Source organism: Neolamprologus brichardi, chromosome 8, assembly GCF_056152115.1.
Source record: "Neolamprologus brichardi isolate AB-2024 chromosome 8, ASM5615211v1, whole genome shotgun sequence".
In the NCBI taxonomy this organism is placed as follows: domain Eukaryota; kingdom Metazoa; phylum Chordata; class Actinopteri; order Cichliformes; family Cichlidae; genus Neolamprologus; species Neolamprologus brichardi.
In genome coordinates, this window is record NC_142111.1 from 3,422,404 (window position 1) to 3,439,467 (window position 17,064).

General features: G+C 41.2%; 1 protein-coding gene across 3 annotated transcripts in view; it reads left to right on the forward strand.

Moving 5' to 3' along the window:
* The first annotated feature begins 854 nt into the window (after nucleotides 1-854).
* itgb4 (integrin, beta 4) overlaps nucleotides 855-17,064 on the forward strand; it is a 33,194-nt gene continuing 16,984 nt past the window's right edge. For 2 of the 3 annotated variants that reach the window (XM_006796958.2, XM_035910423.2), the window contains exons 1-17: nucleotides 4,518-4,882; nucleotides 6,707-6,789; nucleotides 7,232-7,314; nucleotides 8,910-9,011; nucleotides 9,128-9,332; nucleotides 9,407-9,503; nucleotides 9,601-9,772; nucleotides 12,197-12,460; nucleotides 12,550-12,639; nucleotides 12,726-12,848; nucleotides 14,713-14,880; nucleotides 14,968-15,044; nucleotides 15,165-15,373; nucleotides 15,830-15,933; nucleotides 16,026-16,121; nucleotides 16,219-16,351; nucleotides 16,430-16,555. In XM_006796958.2, the coding sequence (XP_006797021.2) occupies nucleotides 6,714-6,789; nucleotides 7,232-7,314; nucleotides 8,910-9,011; nucleotides 9,128-9,332; nucleotides 9,407-9,503; nucleotides 9,601-9,772; nucleotides 12,197-12,460; nucleotides 12,550-12,639; nucleotides 12,726-12,848; nucleotides 14,713-14,880; nucleotides 14,968-15,044; nucleotides 15,165-15,373; nucleotides 15,830-15,933; nucleotides 16,026-16,121; nucleotides 16,219-16,351; nucleotides 16,430-16,555 (2,125 nt within the window). In that variant the 5' untranslated portion in view covers nucleotides 4,518-4,882; nucleotides 6,707-6,713. Of the gene's footprint in view, nucleotides 1,011-4,517; nucleotides 4,883-6,706; nucleotides 6,790-7,231; nucleotides 7,315-8,909; nucleotides 9,012-9,127; nucleotides 9,333-9,406; nucleotides 9,504-9,600; nucleotides 9,773-12,196; nucleotides 12,461-12,549; nucleotides 12,640-12,725; nucleotides 12,849-14,712; nucleotides 14,881-14,967; nucleotides 15,045-15,164; nucleotides 15,374-15,829; nucleotides 15,934-16,025; nucleotides 16,122-16,218; nucleotides 16,352-16,429; nucleotides 16,556-17,064 lie in introns of those variants that run through there. The other variant, XM_035910422.2, reaches the window with a different exon arrangement.

The window sequence follows — 17,064 nt, forward strand, 5'->3', positions numbered from 1 at the left end:
AGGGCCTACACTTTGGAGGTGAGCCCGCCAGACACACCCAATGTACAGCTTGTGCTGAGCAGGTTACAACTTTACCCAATTTATCCACCGTCATCACGATAGGACTCAAAAATGTGTACACAAAAACCCTTATGTTAATCCATTTTAAAACCTGCGTTAATGTGGCTAAACCTGATAAAAAAAACAAAAAAACCTAGCCACTATTTAATAAAACTCCATTTCCCCCCCCTAACCGTAATTAACAGCTAGCTACAAAGGAGTACACGGCTACGTTAACAAAAAATATCTACCATTTTGGCAATAAAGTCAAAAAGTATTAATATTATTTAAAGAAAAAAAAGTGAACATCACAGTTTATTTTCTTAATGTGGTCCTAATACTCCCTAATACTAGCTAAACCTAATTAAAACAAGTGTTACGTTTTCTGTTAGCATATAGCATTTTACCCCTAAAATGTAGCTGTGTTTTTATTGAGGTAATTATTCACATAGTCTGCGTTACTACATGTCAACCTCATTAACACAGCTTTCTATTACAATGTAAAGGGTAGTTATTTGTGCTTTTAAAGAGATATTTGACATGAGGAAAATTTTCTTGCTACACTTCAACGCACAGTTTTACCAAAGTTATTAATTGTTAGCATGATTGTTTTGTAGCATACATGGGGTTGTGTTACTTTTCCACGCGCAGTTGCAAAGCTGTGTGTGAAATGTGTGCGTAGTAGCAGATTTATTAGTGGGAAGAAGAAGAACGGGGAGACGCCATTATAAGTGGTGAATGAACTCAGTGATCCAACAAGCAGTTTTTGTCATGTAAATTGGCAAAGAGTGGGCCACTGACTCAGACTGAAACGTGGAGAGGGGAGCTGGGAAATGGGGACATTCTTGTCGGGCTTCTTGTCTGAACCCAAAACTTTACCCCTTTCTTTCCAGCTGCCTGCGGTAGGGAGAAAACCAGCTCCATCTATTCTGCAGATGAGTCCAATTCACTACAGGAGCATCGTGTAAACAGTAAGTAATGTCTAAACTCATAATCAGCATGTCTGCATACGCAGGAACCAGCAGTGTATTTGTGGTCCTTGAACGGTTTATTATCAATTTTACCTTTAGTTCCCACTGAGGGTGAATCATGGTAACTGACTGGTATATGTATAACTATGTATGTACATGTATAATTAGCACAAAGCTTCTTTCACATAATCCCTTGCTTGATTGTACAAACGATACAGCAGGTGTGCCACACCTTCCCCTTAAGTCGTTCAACATCTGAAAGGGCTGTTTAGATTGGCATCTCTCCTTCAGCATTAGCCAAAATACAAAAAGTGTTGAATAAGAAGAGTTGTTTCTAACAAGTTTTGTTCCCCTGGAGAGTCAGCCATTGTCTCAAACCAGATCTGGTTGCTAGGAGTGTGGCTCTGTATGTTCAGGCTGCTCAGGTTGTAAAAGGGAAAAGAGATGTTTTCACATTTGAGTTTGAGTCCTTAAATCCCAGATCTGGTCCACGCGTTGGATAAGATGTGTTGCGGAGACAGTAAATGATTGTAAATAACCTTTAACACCTGATGTGTGGTCTGCTGGAGAGCAGAGGAAAAGCCTTTCCAGATAAATACACATAAAATTGCTCAATCGACTCTGCCCCTATCTGGAATTTCTGCTACTTCCTTTTGCAAACTTCATGCAATGCAAGAAATTTATTAAAGAGCAAAAAATTAGACTGAAGCAAAGATTAAAGGGTTAGTTACAGTAAAAGGGCAGAGCGGGGGTTTACTGAGAGCGTTCAACAACAAAACGGTCCAATGATTAATGAGAATCCTGACATCTAAACAAAAAAGCCTGAGGGGCATGGGTTTTGAAGGAATGTAGGCAAGTAAAAGATAATAGTTGAAGTGTTTTAAAGTCCAAAACAGACATCTAATATGTGGGTTCTCAGAGAACTCAACCGGAACACAAGCGAGCACACAGCAGCAGTGCTTTCCTGTGGAGATCACTCAACACTGCTGCAATATAGTGTTAAAATGGAAATGATTCTCACTCATAGGCTGGATAAACATCACAAGGCCTGGTGGCAGGCGAATTGCTTTTGGGCCGCCCCCTACGCTATAGAACCCGAGTGACTTTGAACGTGGCATAGCTGTTAGGTCAAAAAATGCCTTGTTGATGCCGGAGGTCGGTGGAGACATCTTGAAGTTGATATGAAAGTGAGAGTAACCAAAGGAACCAGCCAGATGGCCCCGCCCCTCCCTGAGCCTGGTTTTGCCAGAGGTTTCTTCCTGTTAAAAGGGAGTTTTTCCTTCCCACTGTCACCAAAGTGTTTGCTCATAGTGGGTCATATGATTGCTGGGTTTTTCTCTGTAAGTATTATTGTAGGCTCTACCTTACAATATAAACAGCATTGAGGCGGCTGTTATTGTGATTTGGCGCTATATAAATAAAATTGAATTTTGAACTCATCTCAAACTGGTTTCTTCACCATGAGAATGAGTTGTGTGCTCGGATGGCCTTCACAGCCATCAAGTCAAAAGAAACACAATTTCAATTTGGGACTTTGGCCAACTGGTCCTGATGTTGCTAACCTGTTGCTAACCCAACCAATAATAAATATTAGGGGTGCAACGATACACAAAATTCACGGTTCGGTTCGATACTTTGGTGTCACGCTTCGATATTTTTTCGATACAAAAAAATGTTCATGCCTTTTTAATTTGTCATTTATTAAAATTATAAATATATATTTTAACTCAAAAGTACAGTTTTTAAATTTAATGTTGCTGAAACAACAAAATAATAATAATAAAAATAAATCTATCTGATCGAGGAATCACTCATCTTTGGAAAAGAGAGTTTATTACAGAGAAAATGGCTCTTTCCAAAATAAAAGCTATACTATACGCTTCTTCTTGGCTATATTCTCAGCAGCATATTAAACATATCAGGTCCCCATAAGGAGAATCATGTGCTAACGGCTGTCTAAATGACTCGGGTGAAGTTTGTAGCATGCGTGCTGTCGTTTTTGTCTGCTTCCACTTGTCTTTGCACTAGGATGTAAATGTGCAGTCATATTCGTTGTGTTCCCACTAGTGCTGCCAGCGTTAATCTCGTTAAAATGACGTTAACGCCACAACACGGCAAATCTCCGTTAACAAGTTACCACGGATCGCCCCGTGTGTGGGGCTGGATGGCGTCAACACGTTAACAAGCTAACTGCGCTAACGCACTAGTTCCCACCAATTGAGCATTGCGTGGCACATCCGACATACTGTTTTACTTTTGTCCATGAGGCGCTTACCTTCAGGTTCATACGTCACATGAAAACCAAAATAGTCTCAAACACCAGATCTGAATGAGGGTGCGGGAGGTTCAATTTCGGGTAGCGTTGAGGCAGTTGCCATGTTGCAACGAGCTTAGCTTCTGTCTTGCTAGCTTGTGCTGCGCTCAGTGGATCTGCACTCGACAGTGCAGCCTAGGCGGAGTAGATCCACTGAGCTCTCAACACAGACAGCATCGTCAGAAGAAAAGTTGATAAAATAAATAAAAAAGTTTGTATTGTTCGATACATATGCGTCCGAACGCACTGTATCGAACAGTTCAATATCGATACGAGTATTGTTGCACCCCTAATGAATATATGCTTCTTTAACTGACCAGTGTCGTGCTGGGCAAATGTCACTGCAGGAGTCCTGAGCTGCAAAATCCAAACATGAAAAAAATAAATAAAATTCAAAAGCGTGACCCCCCTAAAAGAGAAAAGAAAAAAGAAAACAGATTAAACTGAAAATGTTCCCTTTTTAAAAAAAAAAATGTTTTGTTTCGCACTTTAGGACCTCCATACATGAGTTTGAACAACATGCACAAACAATGTCATGCAGAGTTGCCCCATCAGGCATTAATATACTTCTTCTTGCTGTTCGGTTGGAAAGATGTTCCAACAAATTGTGAGAATGACACTTGAATATATTTAAACATTGAAACTGTGAAATTTTCTTTACCTTCAGTTTAAAATGTACCTACACTAAAAAAAAGGAAACACAGTGAGGACTGTGAAGTGTGGCAATCAGTACATTAATATGAAATACTGGAAGATGTAAGTACAAGAAGAAAATGTGCCCTGCAAGTATGAGTACACGATTGTGTAAACACAAATCACAGAACTGTTTCCCGTAGCCTGCAGGCAGAGTTCTGCTCTGTGTGCCACTCCCAAGAGCATGGGAGGAGGCTGCTGAAGGAGGGGACTGACTGCAGAGTGTCAAGCCCACACAGGTGAACTCCTGCTGGGGTGGAATGCAACGGGCGGGAGGGGGGGCTGACGCACAGAGGTGTGGACCTTTTAACTTAACAGGGTGGGGAAGATGGAGGCGGCGGAAGGGAGTTAACTCTATCTGTTAGAACTACTCACCTGGATAGGAAAGTGTGTGTGTGTGTGTGTGTGTGTGTGTGTGTGTGTGTGTGTGTGTGCGTGAGCATGCAGGAGCAAAAGGAGGGATCAAGTCACAGCCCTCGCAGTATATTCACTCAGCTGCTCTCACTGCGTCTCATATCTCTCCCACATACACTCTGAGACACACACACACTCACTCTTACTTGAGTGAGCGGAGTTTGAGGGCAAATAAGTCAATATTTGACCAGAGCGGACTGTACAGGAACAAAGAAACAGAAGAAAGTAGAAGCTGGAAGTGCGTCCGTTTCTGTTTGTAAGGGGAACTGTCAACTTGGTCACAAGGATTTGAAGTTTTTGGGTTTTTTTTCCTTTTTCTGCTAACAGGTGGATACAAAAACTCTTCACCAAACTCCTGGGTCAAACAAAGCAGAGAGAAAAAAACAGGGAAATAGTTTTCTTATTTATTGCTGCACCTTTGGACCTGGACTGGGCGAGAACACAGTAACAGGTTTGTTTGATCAGTAATCTCTTTGTGTGCGGTTGTAAATTGCCTGATGGCTCCATTGTTTTCAGCGTCCTCTTTAAACGATAATCGCAGAGCTTTGAGAAATCGACTGGCTACTCTACCTGTTGGTGTTTGCGTGACTTTTGAGCGAAGTGTCTGGCTGTGAAATGTGTGTTATATAACTTTATATCAGGCCACATGGTTTTAGAATTGCATGCAAGACCGATGACTGAGGTTTAAACAAAGTTGCTTTAAGTTTACTTGTTATTTTCTTTTTTCTTTGTGTGTGTTTGTGAATTTGGCTTCTCGTTCTGCATGATTGCTCACATCAAAACCCTGCAGTGTGGCACAGGTGAAGTGGATCAACTATGGGGAGAGTAAAACTTCTTCTTTAGCTGATATTAAACTTCCAGACCTGTTGTGTTGCTGCTTGTTTTGTGCTGTTTGTGGTTTTAAGGGAGGAATTTGCAGATAGCAGGGCGGGTTTCAGGTGTCACCCTTCAAACATGTTACAAAAGACCCTCCTGCCCTTTCACTGACGATGTCAAGACGAGGTCGGACCCGCACCCAGTGGTGGTATGTTCACCTTGCGGGCATGTTGTTGTCTGTGCAGAAACAAGCCCAGCTTAATGCCCCGCAGACTCTTTCTGAGCAAAGAAAAAAACAAAAAACAGCACGAATGACTCTGCTCGGTTTTCTGTCCCCTCAAAGCTGTAATTTGTGTCAGTGTCAGTGTCAGAAATGCCTGCGTGCCTTTGATTTCGCCTGAGTGGGAGCAAAATACAAAGTTGCACTTTTTTTTAGCTCATATTCGACGACTCATGATTAAGTTTGGGGATAAGAGCTGGTTTGTTCTGTGTTTCAGGCCCAGCTCTTTATTGCTCACGCACACACCTGCAGCCAGCTCAAGTTCACACCGAGTTGCCAGGTTGGCTTTCCCATGTGTTTTTCAGGCCGTGTTTTTAACTCGCACAGGTCATTCTCTCGCCCGAAGGAGAAATTCCTTTTCAGGGTTGTAAATCTTCGTGGCGCGAATCACCTTCTTTTCTTCCTTTTTTTTCTGCGTGTGCACTCAAATCGCATGTGCCCACTGCAGCAATTACAGAGACATTTCATGCCACACAGCGCCCTTTGTTCAGTGGAGTGGTTTTTGCAGCTTCCATCCAAGATTCCAGAATGAAATTATAAAGTGGTTTTGTTGTGAAGAGGCTGCACAGCGTGCTGCTGCGAATATTTCCAGGTCCCACCCTGCATCCGCCCTTTCATGTCAGGATTCGATCCATCACTCTGCTGCAAAGATAAAGTTTGCTGGGAACCTTTTTTTCTTTATTGATCTGTATCTGAGATTTCCACCTACACCGTTACAGTGGAGCTGTATTGAATGTGTGTAGTGCAAGATGTACGGTCCCCATTATTGGGCACGATCGACCTCAGAAGCAGCTTTTTCTTCTGCTGAAGTTTCTTCTAGAGAAGTCAGTTAACAGTTTGAATTAGAGATGACGATTTATTTATTGTATTTGGCTGTACTAACATATTCTCTCTTTGCTAACACTCCTAAGAAGTGTCCAGTGTTTTAAAGAATAGAAATCAGTGAATGTATTTTAATAGGGTCTAGTGTTTGTCTTTGGAAGCTGCTGTTTTCCCAAACTGAAGTGAAGGTAAGGAGCGTCTGGGCCTGGTCTCTCTGTCTGGCCCCGAGAGTGCAGGTGGTTCAAATTACACCAGAGGATTCTCTGACCTTCTTATTTTTCTTTTCTTTCCCTAAAAGTGGATTTGAGAATTCTTCTACATTAGATTTTTTTCAAATTTGTTCTGTTTCTCTTGCAGGAAGGCGATGGGGAGATGGACGTTACATCTCTCGGTAGGGATCGCGCTTGTAGCGGTCCTGTTGACCTGCTCCTATGCTGAAGGTGAGAAAGACCAGATACGTGTTACCTCAACGAGACACACATTTATTTAATGAGAACATTTATTGTGAAATATTTCTCAGTGCTGTTTGTTTGAAGCCACTGAGGTGTAGATTGACAGAACCTGCGCTATCTGCAAACTGTCTTGTGATCATTTTCACCAGATTTGTACACTCATTTCATTATGTCGACTAAATTACAAATTGATTACTGAAAGCTATAACTGGCGTATTCTTTTTTTTTTATGAATGAAGAAGTTGGATTTGACCATAATTTTATAAAAGCTCTATTAAACCTGCTGGTTTAGCCAGGACCAAAATGAGAGACTACAGATTTGAAGATGTGTTTGGTGTCAGTTGAGCTGCTGTTCACAGGTTCTGTTCTCACTGCGTTTCCTCTCTGTGATTCCTTCTGAGAGCGTTTCATTTTCTTTCTGCTCCAACAGAGAACTACTGCTTCGCCTCCAGGGCCAGCTCCTGCTCAGAATGTCTGCAGGCCGGGGTCGGCTGCGCTTACTGCTCTGAAGAGGTGAGAGTAAAAAAACTGCAGAAATACGAAAGAGCAGGAAGACGATTCATTCTCAATGTTCTCATTTTTAGCATTTTGAATTTCAGGTGACACTGTTGCCTTATGTGAAGTGGTGAAGTTTATCTATTAGGTTGTAGTCAACAACTAATACATAAACAATGACATTTTAATGACAGAAAAGTTCCTGTTTTTCAACTATACACTAAAGAAGTGTCTGGTTTGTTTTTTTCTTGAAGTAAATTCACAGAACAAAGGATATTTTCTGTGACTTAATGAAAACTTTATGTTTTATAATTACAGGACAGTTTGGGCAATGAACTACAAAAACCTTTTCTGTGATTTTACATATTTATTAGGGGTGGGTTTTTATAATCGATTTATCGATTAAAATCGATTCTGGCTTGGATTACGTAAAATCGATTCATTAAAATCCTGAATCGATTTTTTAATATAAATTTATTTTGCCCGAAATGCCAGAATCTCAGGTGAAATCTCACAAAATTTCAACAACCACCAAACAGCTAAAACAGTAAATGAGAGCAGGAACACGGATTCTGCACAAAGACTTAAACACACAGCGCAGCCCGCAGATCAGAATCAGTTAGATGTCGAATTTCTCACAGTTTGGGCTGAAAGCCGACAGCCCGCCGATTCTGATCTGACGGCGGGTCTGCGCTTTGTGTTCACGCCCTTTATGCGCTGATTCTAAAGCTGTTAGTTTGATGTCTCTCCAAACAATATTGACCGAACCAGCAGCAAAAGAGGATCCAAACTACCTTCACAAAAACATCGTCAAGTATTCACTCTTACTTTCTCTCTCTCTCTCTCTCTCTCTCTCATTCGCTTGCTTGTTACACAAGTCTACCGTTGTTTACAGCGCTATCGGCCGACTTTTTTTTTTTTCTGTTTTATATACTTCCGAAAAGAAAACCTAATTTCTGCCGTTCAATGCTGAACAAATTTAAACTTTTTAAAATTATGCAAAATGCAAAATGCTTAGCCGTGTCTCTAATAAAACCGCTGTAACTTCAGAGGTAATGTTCATGTGTTGATTAATGGTTTTCTTTCGTTTTTGATGTACTGCAGAATATTTTTATAAAATCCAGGCCAGGAAAAATCACCTTCATGTGTTTCTGTGTTTTATCTTCAGCTACTTTGACACAAAGGCCTCTGCTGTGACGCTCACACCTCTGATAAAGTCTTGCGTGTGTCAGCTTCCTTTTTATAGATACAAAAATATGTAAACGTACTAATCAGAATTATAATATTTCTGACTGTCAAAATTTCCCATATTCAAATCGAAGTGAATCGAATCGAATCGAATTAAATCGAATCGTGGATCGAATCGATTCTGGACCTTGTGAATCGGAATTGAATCGATTCTAAAAATCAGTGACGATACCCAGCCCTAATATTTATCATGTAGTTTCACTGATCCGACCCACTTAAGTCTGTTGTATATGTTCTGTATAATGAGTGTCACGTCCCTGGTCTATAGACTGAATGCATTCCCTTTCCAACCATCTTACCTAAGTGGTCAAATGAAGATTCTGCAGGAAAGCAGTCTTCACAAATCAATCTTCCTTCTCACTCAGACCTATAACGGCCCTCGCTGTGACCTGCATAAGAACATAATTGTCCATGGCTGCCAGGCTGCAAGCATCATTACAGTTAAAAGCAGCCGGGAGATACTAAAGGTAAGTCCTGATCACTCTTCCACCAGTTTGGCCTCAGATTAATTGTTTTCAGTCAAAAGAATTTCTAGATTTCAACTTTCACGTGTTCTTCTTCTTCTATCTCTCCTTCTGCGCAGAGCGAATCAATCGACGTCAATCTTCAGAAGTCTCAGGTGTCACCACAGAGTACCATGATGACCTTCCTGCCAGGGGAGGAGAAAAACATGACGGTGCAGGTGTTTGCCCCAGAGAAAGGCCCTCTGGATCTTTATATTCTTATGGACTTCTCAAATTCCATGGAGGACGATTTGACCAACTTGAAAAACATGGGGAAAGATTTGGGTGAGCATCCTTGCAAAGGCGATGTGTCCTGATGAGTGTCGATGTTATACTGACTGGGAATGTATTTCCTGTAGCTTCGCTGGTGAAGAAGCTGTCGAATGACTACACTATTGGATTTGGAGAGTTTGTGGACAAAGTGATAGAGCCCCAGACTGACATGAGGCCCATCAAGTAAGAAAAAATGAAGAAAGTTGAGCACAGTCTGTACGTGCATTAGCACAGTCAAAACATAATTTCCTCTTTGTCTTTTTTCCATCCTCTTTGTCAGACTTAAACAGCCATGGCCCAACAGCGACCCTCCGTTTGCTTTCAAAAATGTCATTAAATTGACAAGTAACGTAGGTGAATTCACCCAGGAACTTCAGAAGGAGAGAATTTCTGGAAACCTGGATGCCCCAGAGGGAGGTTTCGATGCCATATTGCAGGCTGCAGTGTGCGGGGTAAATAAAAATACTAAACAGTGTTGCCATGCCTACATTTGTGTTAAATTCACAGGTCTAAGACTGTCACCAGGTCTGTTTTCTGCCGCTTGTCTGGGCCAGGTCGCAGGGGCAGCAGCTTAAGTAGAAAAGCCCAGTCCGTTAAACGATCACCTCCTCGAGCTCATCCACCGAAACACAAGCATTCCCAGGACAGCAGAGAGATGTAATCTCTCCACTGTGTGCTGGATCTACCCCAGGACCTACTCCTGTTCTACCTCTCCTGGTAGGAAATGCCCAGAACACCTAAAACAGGAGGCATCTTTGTCAGATGCCCAACTAGCTCCTTTCTTCCTCAGGAAGAGGCAGAAAGCCACCTGTCAGAGAAAGCTAATTTCTACTGTTTGTATCCACAATTGTATTCTTCTAGTTACTTCCCAGGGCTTGTAATCACAGCTGAGGGTAGGTTCATAGACTGACAGCTTCACTTTGACTCTCTGCTCTCTTCACTACGACGGACCTGTACATCACATCACTGCAGATGTGATACAAGTTGGTCTGTCAATCCCTCTCTTTTCCCTCTCTCCTCGTTTGTGAGCAAGACCCTGAGATACTGAAACTCCTCCGCTTGGGGCAGCAACCTGGAGCGGACACTTCACCCTCTTCCTGCTCAGAACTATAGCCTCAGATATGAAGGTGTTCATTCCAGCTCAGCTCTCAACTGTTCCAGTGCTGGAGATCACCACCTGATGAAACTAAGAGAACCACATCATGAACAAAAAAGCAGAGACAAGATCCTTAGCGAACCGAAGTGGAAGCATAATGTCCATCCTTTACAAAATTCTGAACAGCACTGATGATAATAGGGCTGGGCGATATGACCTAAAATTCATATCTCGATATTTTTTAGCTGGGTGGCGATATAAGATATATATCTCGATATTTTTTTAAAGCCGTAAGTTAAGAACAAAAAGAGAGTTCTTAGTCACACTGTGTCCCAGATGTCACACAGGCATTTTTATTTACATACAGCATAATTTACATGAAGAAATTACTCAAAAATAAATTATCAGCATTTATTAAATAATAATGCTCCATAAATAAAAGAAAACAATGTTGTTTTTGTGCATAACAAAAAGCTCATAATTGTGCAGTCAAAATGTAAACTAACAGACACTGAGCATAATAACAAAGACAGATTTCCCAGCTGCTCTGTTCCCAACTTCTACTGCCTGACTAACAGCCTTGAGTTTGAAATCCAGTTTATGGCCCTTATACACACACAATACGGTAATATTACGTTGAAGCACAGTACGTATCACTCCGCGAGGCTCCAGACTATGGTAGCCGTAATGCTCCGACAATCCATCAAGCGCTGCAGCTCCGTAGCTTACCAAAGTCGTACTAAAACATTTTTTGACAGATTGCTGAGCGCCGTGTACCACCTAAAATCGGTTTGCGGTCAGTAAGCACAACCAGAATTCATACATAAGGCGCGCTGTCAACTTTTGAGAAAATGAAAGGATTTTAGGCTGTGCAGCCCCTGTGGGCTGCATGTCGTTAGCGTGGTTAGCTCGTTAGCGCGGTTAGCTCGCTAACACGTTGACGCAGTCCAGCCCTACAACTCGCTAACGGAGATTTGCCATCTTGTCCATCTTGTCGCTGCCTGCAGGTGAAGCTATGGGGGAGGAGGGGGAGTTGTGTTCAGTGAAGGAGAGGCGAGGCCGAGTAACGTTGCGCAGAGACAAAAGTGGACGAAAGAGAGGCAAACTTGTGGCTCCACAATTATAATTATAACGTAACATGGACTATATCGATATAAAAGATATTGTCACATCTTGTATCTCGTATAAAAATATATCGATATTTTTTTAAAACTCGATATATCGCCCAGCCCTAGATGATAATCATGCTCAACAAAGACTAATTAAAATACATGCTGCTGGTTAATTGAAGTAAAGCCTGCAGCTTCATTCAGGCAGACAACTTATGCTGTACTGTGTCATACACACTAACTCTCAGTATTCTCACATATAACTATACTTTTGTGCCACTTTATAATTTTTTGTAAACATATTTTTTCCCAGTAGTTAAAAAAAGAAAAACAATGTCTACAATGCTCCATTCCTCTATCATAATATGAACTGAAGTGTGACGTAATGAAACGAACACTAGTTTTACAGGTTATTTAGGTCCTTCAGGCCATATTTTGAAAACCCTGGTGGTAAATTTACCAAGTAGCTTATAAACACAATAGCTCTTTCCTGTCAAATAGATGCTATTTCCATTACAGTTTAGTTTCTTCTGTTTCCAAGTGGGCAGAAAATGAGGAGTTACTGTTTGAAGAATATTTGGAAAGAAAGGCTTCTGACCAGCAACGGTTGAACATGCACTTTTTCCCTAAACCACATGTCTTTTGCGCTACATTGTATTTTGTCATTCTAGGATAAAATTGGCTGGCGAGAAGGCAGCACACATCTCCTGGTCTTTTCCACGGAGTCAGCCTTCCACTATGAAGCTGATGGCGCTAATGTGCTAGCAGGCGTCTTGCCACGCAATGATGAGCAATGCCATCTCGACAAGGACGGTTCTTACACAAAGGCTACAGAACAGGATTACCCATCAATACCAACGCTGGTCCGTCTCCTGGGAAAAAACAACATTATCCCAATCTTTGCTGTCACTGACCACTCCTATACGTACTACCAGGTTGGTGGGTTTTAGATCTTCATATTTCACTTAAGTCATACGAAAGTCTGCGATAAATATGCCATGACATTTTTTTGTATTGTGTGCAGAAACTCAAAGAGTATTTTCCCATTGCTGAGGTTGGTCTGCTGCAACAAGACTCATCCAATATCCTTGAAGTCATGGAGACTGCCTTTACGGTAACAGCTTACGGTTGCTAGCACTTTGTACTCTGTTCCGTCAATCTCTGCATGCTGATAGGTTTTTATACTGTGTGTCTTTTCAGAATATCCGAGCTAAGATGAGCATCCGTGCAGAGGACAGGCCCAAGGCTTTCGAGGCGAAGTTCTTGAAAGAAAGTGGACAGATTGCAAAATACGGGGAATTTAATTTCCAGCCGGGAAAAATTGTATGTGCCAAAAAAGATATAAACAATTATTTTACTAATGAATGTATTTGTGTAATAGATTATTATTTTTGTTGGCAACAACTGGGATTTTCAGAATTTAAATGATGTATACTAGGGCTGCCACAAACGATTATTTTGATAGTCGACAAGTCACCGATTATTTTTGTGATTAGTCAACTAATCAGATCATGCATCCATTGGACGTAAAACATACAGCTTATTGCACCAGCATGCGCCTGCTCTTATATAACTATCATTAGCTTACAGCTTTAAGTGTTTAAGGTATGTGCTAACTAAAAATAAAGGCAGGATGATAGTTTATTAAATTTTAATTAAATTTGCAGATTGTTTTGGTGAAGTTTAATAAACTCCTTGCTTTCTAAAATATAACGGGACACCGGAGTATATTCTCGAGCATCTCACAGTTCTTATGATCAGTTGTCTGCTTGACGTTTATTCAGCTGTGTAAAAACTATAACTTTAATCTCTGCCAAACCGATTTACTCAGGAATAAATAAAATACTAAAAAAAAAGCCAAACAATAACATTTTAAAGTTATCTAAGTGACTTATATATGTTTAACCTGAGTAGCGAAAGACGGCGGTGGGTTTGAAAATGATTTACCGGGAGTCCGCTGTTCTCACGGCTCTAGTGAGCTTTGCCCCCGGCTAACTATCGAGCTAGTGGGTAACAGACTTCGGAGCGCTTTTCAAAATATGTGGTGTCTTGATAAACTGAGCAGATATTTGAGGTTTACACAGCTACATTCTCGCCTGAAAATATGTTAAACGTTTATTTTGTGACCCAGAAAGAATAATAACAGTAATATTAAAACTAACTAGCTGCCGCCATTGTTGGAAACTGAGCAGGGCCGCGATGGTCCGCCCTATGAATTCTGGGACACAGTCTTCTTCTTCTTCTTCGGGATTTAACGGCAGCTGGCATCCTTGTACATGCAGTGCTGCCATCTTCTGTTTCAGTCCGTTATTACACTCTTAAATCCTACTACTTATTCCTGCGTCTTTTGTGATCTTACAAAGCTTCAAACGACACGTCGACTATTAAATCAGTCGTCGACGATTTTAATAGTCGACGTAATCGTGACTAGTCGACTAATCGTGGCAGCCCTAATGTATACACCGCACTCCCTATTTTACTGTAAAAAACTGATATACATAATTAAGACACACTGCAGTTAACTGCATGATAAAGCAAACAACAAAAGAGTCATAAAATCAACGTGAGGCTGTTCTATCAAACGTAATAACCATTTTACTGTGTTGCCAAATAGTAAATAATTATTTTTCACTAGTGGCATGTGGTGACTTTTACAGAAAGGCAAGCAGAGACAATGAGCCCCAGACATTTTGGCCAAAGTGGTTACTAAGAGAAAATTTGTGTTACAGTGGAAAAGGATACACTGTACAAATCATTAGGTTTTGCTTGCCCTGGCAGAAAACCACTGTTTTGTACACATTTTTGCCCTGTTAAACATCCACAGATCTATTTTCTTGCTTATCCAACTTAGCTATACATCGCCAGTCTTTAACAGGAAAGCAAGAGAGAGACAACCAAACATGCTCATGTTCATGCCACGGCCAGTCACCAGTTAACCTAATAAGTAATGAATGATGAAACCGATGTAACCGGATCCAAATCAGAGTTATAAAAGGAAACCAGGCCAAAACAGTTTTTAATCAGGTTGTAAAAAATGCATTTTAATACTGTAAAGTTTGATATTTTCACATGACAGTCTGTGGGGATTGATTTTTTAGCCAACCACAGGAAGCAGGAACAGGAGGAACTACCTAAATGGATTTGGAAACATGATTTTTGTGTGTGTGTGTGTTTGTGTGATCTCTAGGGCAGTTTTGTGACGCAGCTCAAAGCTCAACGGATGATTGATGAAAACCACGTCTGCAAAATGGACCCGAATGAAAACAAGAGAGTAATGAGAGTCAAACCGACCACCTTTAGCACCGGGGTCATGATTGATGCCTCAATTTTGTGTCCAACCTGTGACTGTGAGAAGGTTAGAAGCACACAAAAAGCCTAGTTAAAGTCACATTTCTTTATGGCAGATCATCTTTAAAAGACTTTATCTTTAACTCTCCTCCAGTCACCCATTCGTAATGCACCTCGATGCAATGGAAAAGGAGACCTGGTGTGTGGGAAATGTCGATGCCATGGTGGCTGGTGAGACTTAATTAATTATTCTATAGAAATAATTTTAAAAAACTTACCAGGATGGCACATATGACCAACGATTTCAGACTTTTTGGTTGAATATAGTTTGCTGTCACGTCTCCTCTCCAGGGTGGGTCCTTTCTGTAATTGTTCAGGGAGTGGTTCAGCTGCAGACATCAACCAGTGCAAAGCAAAGGAAACAGATGAACCTTGTTCCGGACGCGGAGAATGTCAGGAGTGTGGAACCTGCATATGCTACAACCCAAATCAGTTTGAAGGACCCTACTGCGAGTATGACAAGACCCAGTGTCAAAGGCATGCAGGTTTCCTCTGCAATGGTACGCCAGACTATGATGTTTTGTGACTCTTGCCGCTGCAAACTAAGAATAATGGATGTAGTCACGGTGATGTCACCATATGACTTTGTCATTTTGTGTATTTTACCCTAGAAATTATCGGCTTGGCGCTACAAATTAGTGCTAGGCAGCAGGCTAATAAAATACTGGAAATTCACTCATTAATGCTGAAACACAGCCTTCTTGAACATTTTTAGACAGCCTCAAGTGGCCACTAGGGGAACTGCAGATTTTTGACACTTTCATGTTAGCTTATTTTTTCAGTCAGAAGTCAAAGGGACATTTAGCAGATAAAGACTTAAGTAAATTGTAATTGTGTTTGTTAGCTTTGTCACCTTGATAATATTGATAATAGCGATCTTATTTTCCAGCAGTGTTACTTCCAAAACTCTCTAAATGTACAAAAATGTTACATCTCATTCTTTCCTCTCTCATCAGACCGTGGCTCTTGCGTTAAGGGTCAGTGTGCGTGCTCTGAGGGCTGGACGGGAAATGCTTGCGAGTGTCCCACGAGCAGCCAGACCTGTCTGGACAGCAAAGGGGTGAGCAGAGCCATTTATATTTGTTAATTATATTGAATTATCATGTATCTTTAAATATAAGAAGCGCATGACTGTGTCCTTGTGTGTGCCAGGTTATCTGCGGTGGTCGAGGTAAATGTGTATGTGGCCGGTGTGAATGTTCAGACTCTGGGATGGAGTTGACTTCAGCCTGTGAGCCAAATTTCCAGGTGTGTGGATAAGTAGATATGTAAATACTTTTTAGCCTCAGTTAACATCTGAGTGGTCTTGCTTGAATTTCTCTTTGTGTGTTCGTAACTTTTCTAGGCTCAGCTAGGTGTGTGTGAGGGCACGAGGACTTGTGTCCAGTGTCAGGCCTGGAAGACGGGAGAGATGAAGGAAACAGAGAAGTGTGACAAGTGTCCGTTCAAAGTCATCATGGTGGACGAGCTGAAAAAAAGTAAAAACTTACAAATTGACTTAAAAACACTTTTAGCAGTAATAACACACGCTTAATGATCACGATTTGCGTTTTCAGAGGAGGAAGTGATTGAGTCATGCAGTTTCCGTGATGAGGACGATGACTGCACGTACCACTACACCGTTGACAACCTGAAAGATTCAGAAAAGAATGATTTGGAGGTTCAGGTGCTCAAGAATAAGGGTGAGTGTTTGTATTTTACATCTGCTCTGTGCTCTTGTGACAACAGCTTATGTGTTATAATATGTGATTGCTGAATGTGGAGGAATCCTACATGATCACACAAATTTCTTTAAGTTAAAAGTTCTTGTCATGAGTGTGATAAGAGTAGCTTGGAGAAAATTAACTGCAGGTGTAGTGTGTCGTGTGCAGAGATGGGCAGTAACGCGTTACTTGTAACGAGTAAAGTAAGGGATTACTATTGCAAAAACGGTAATTAGATTACCGTTACTTTCCCGTAGGAACGCTGCGTTACTGCGTTACTAAAACCGTGATTTTTTGCGAGAATGTCTCATGACAGTGACGTAAGCGAGTGCGACGTTCGTGACAACAGCTGTGTGCAGATCAACAATGGATAATATATCGAATGCGGGAGAGAGTATGAGCGTGCAGCGTTTAAAGCGTGGAAGTACTGACCTTACTTTGAGTTTGATTCCATAAAAAGTGACAAAAACATTAGCGTCCGTTGTGCG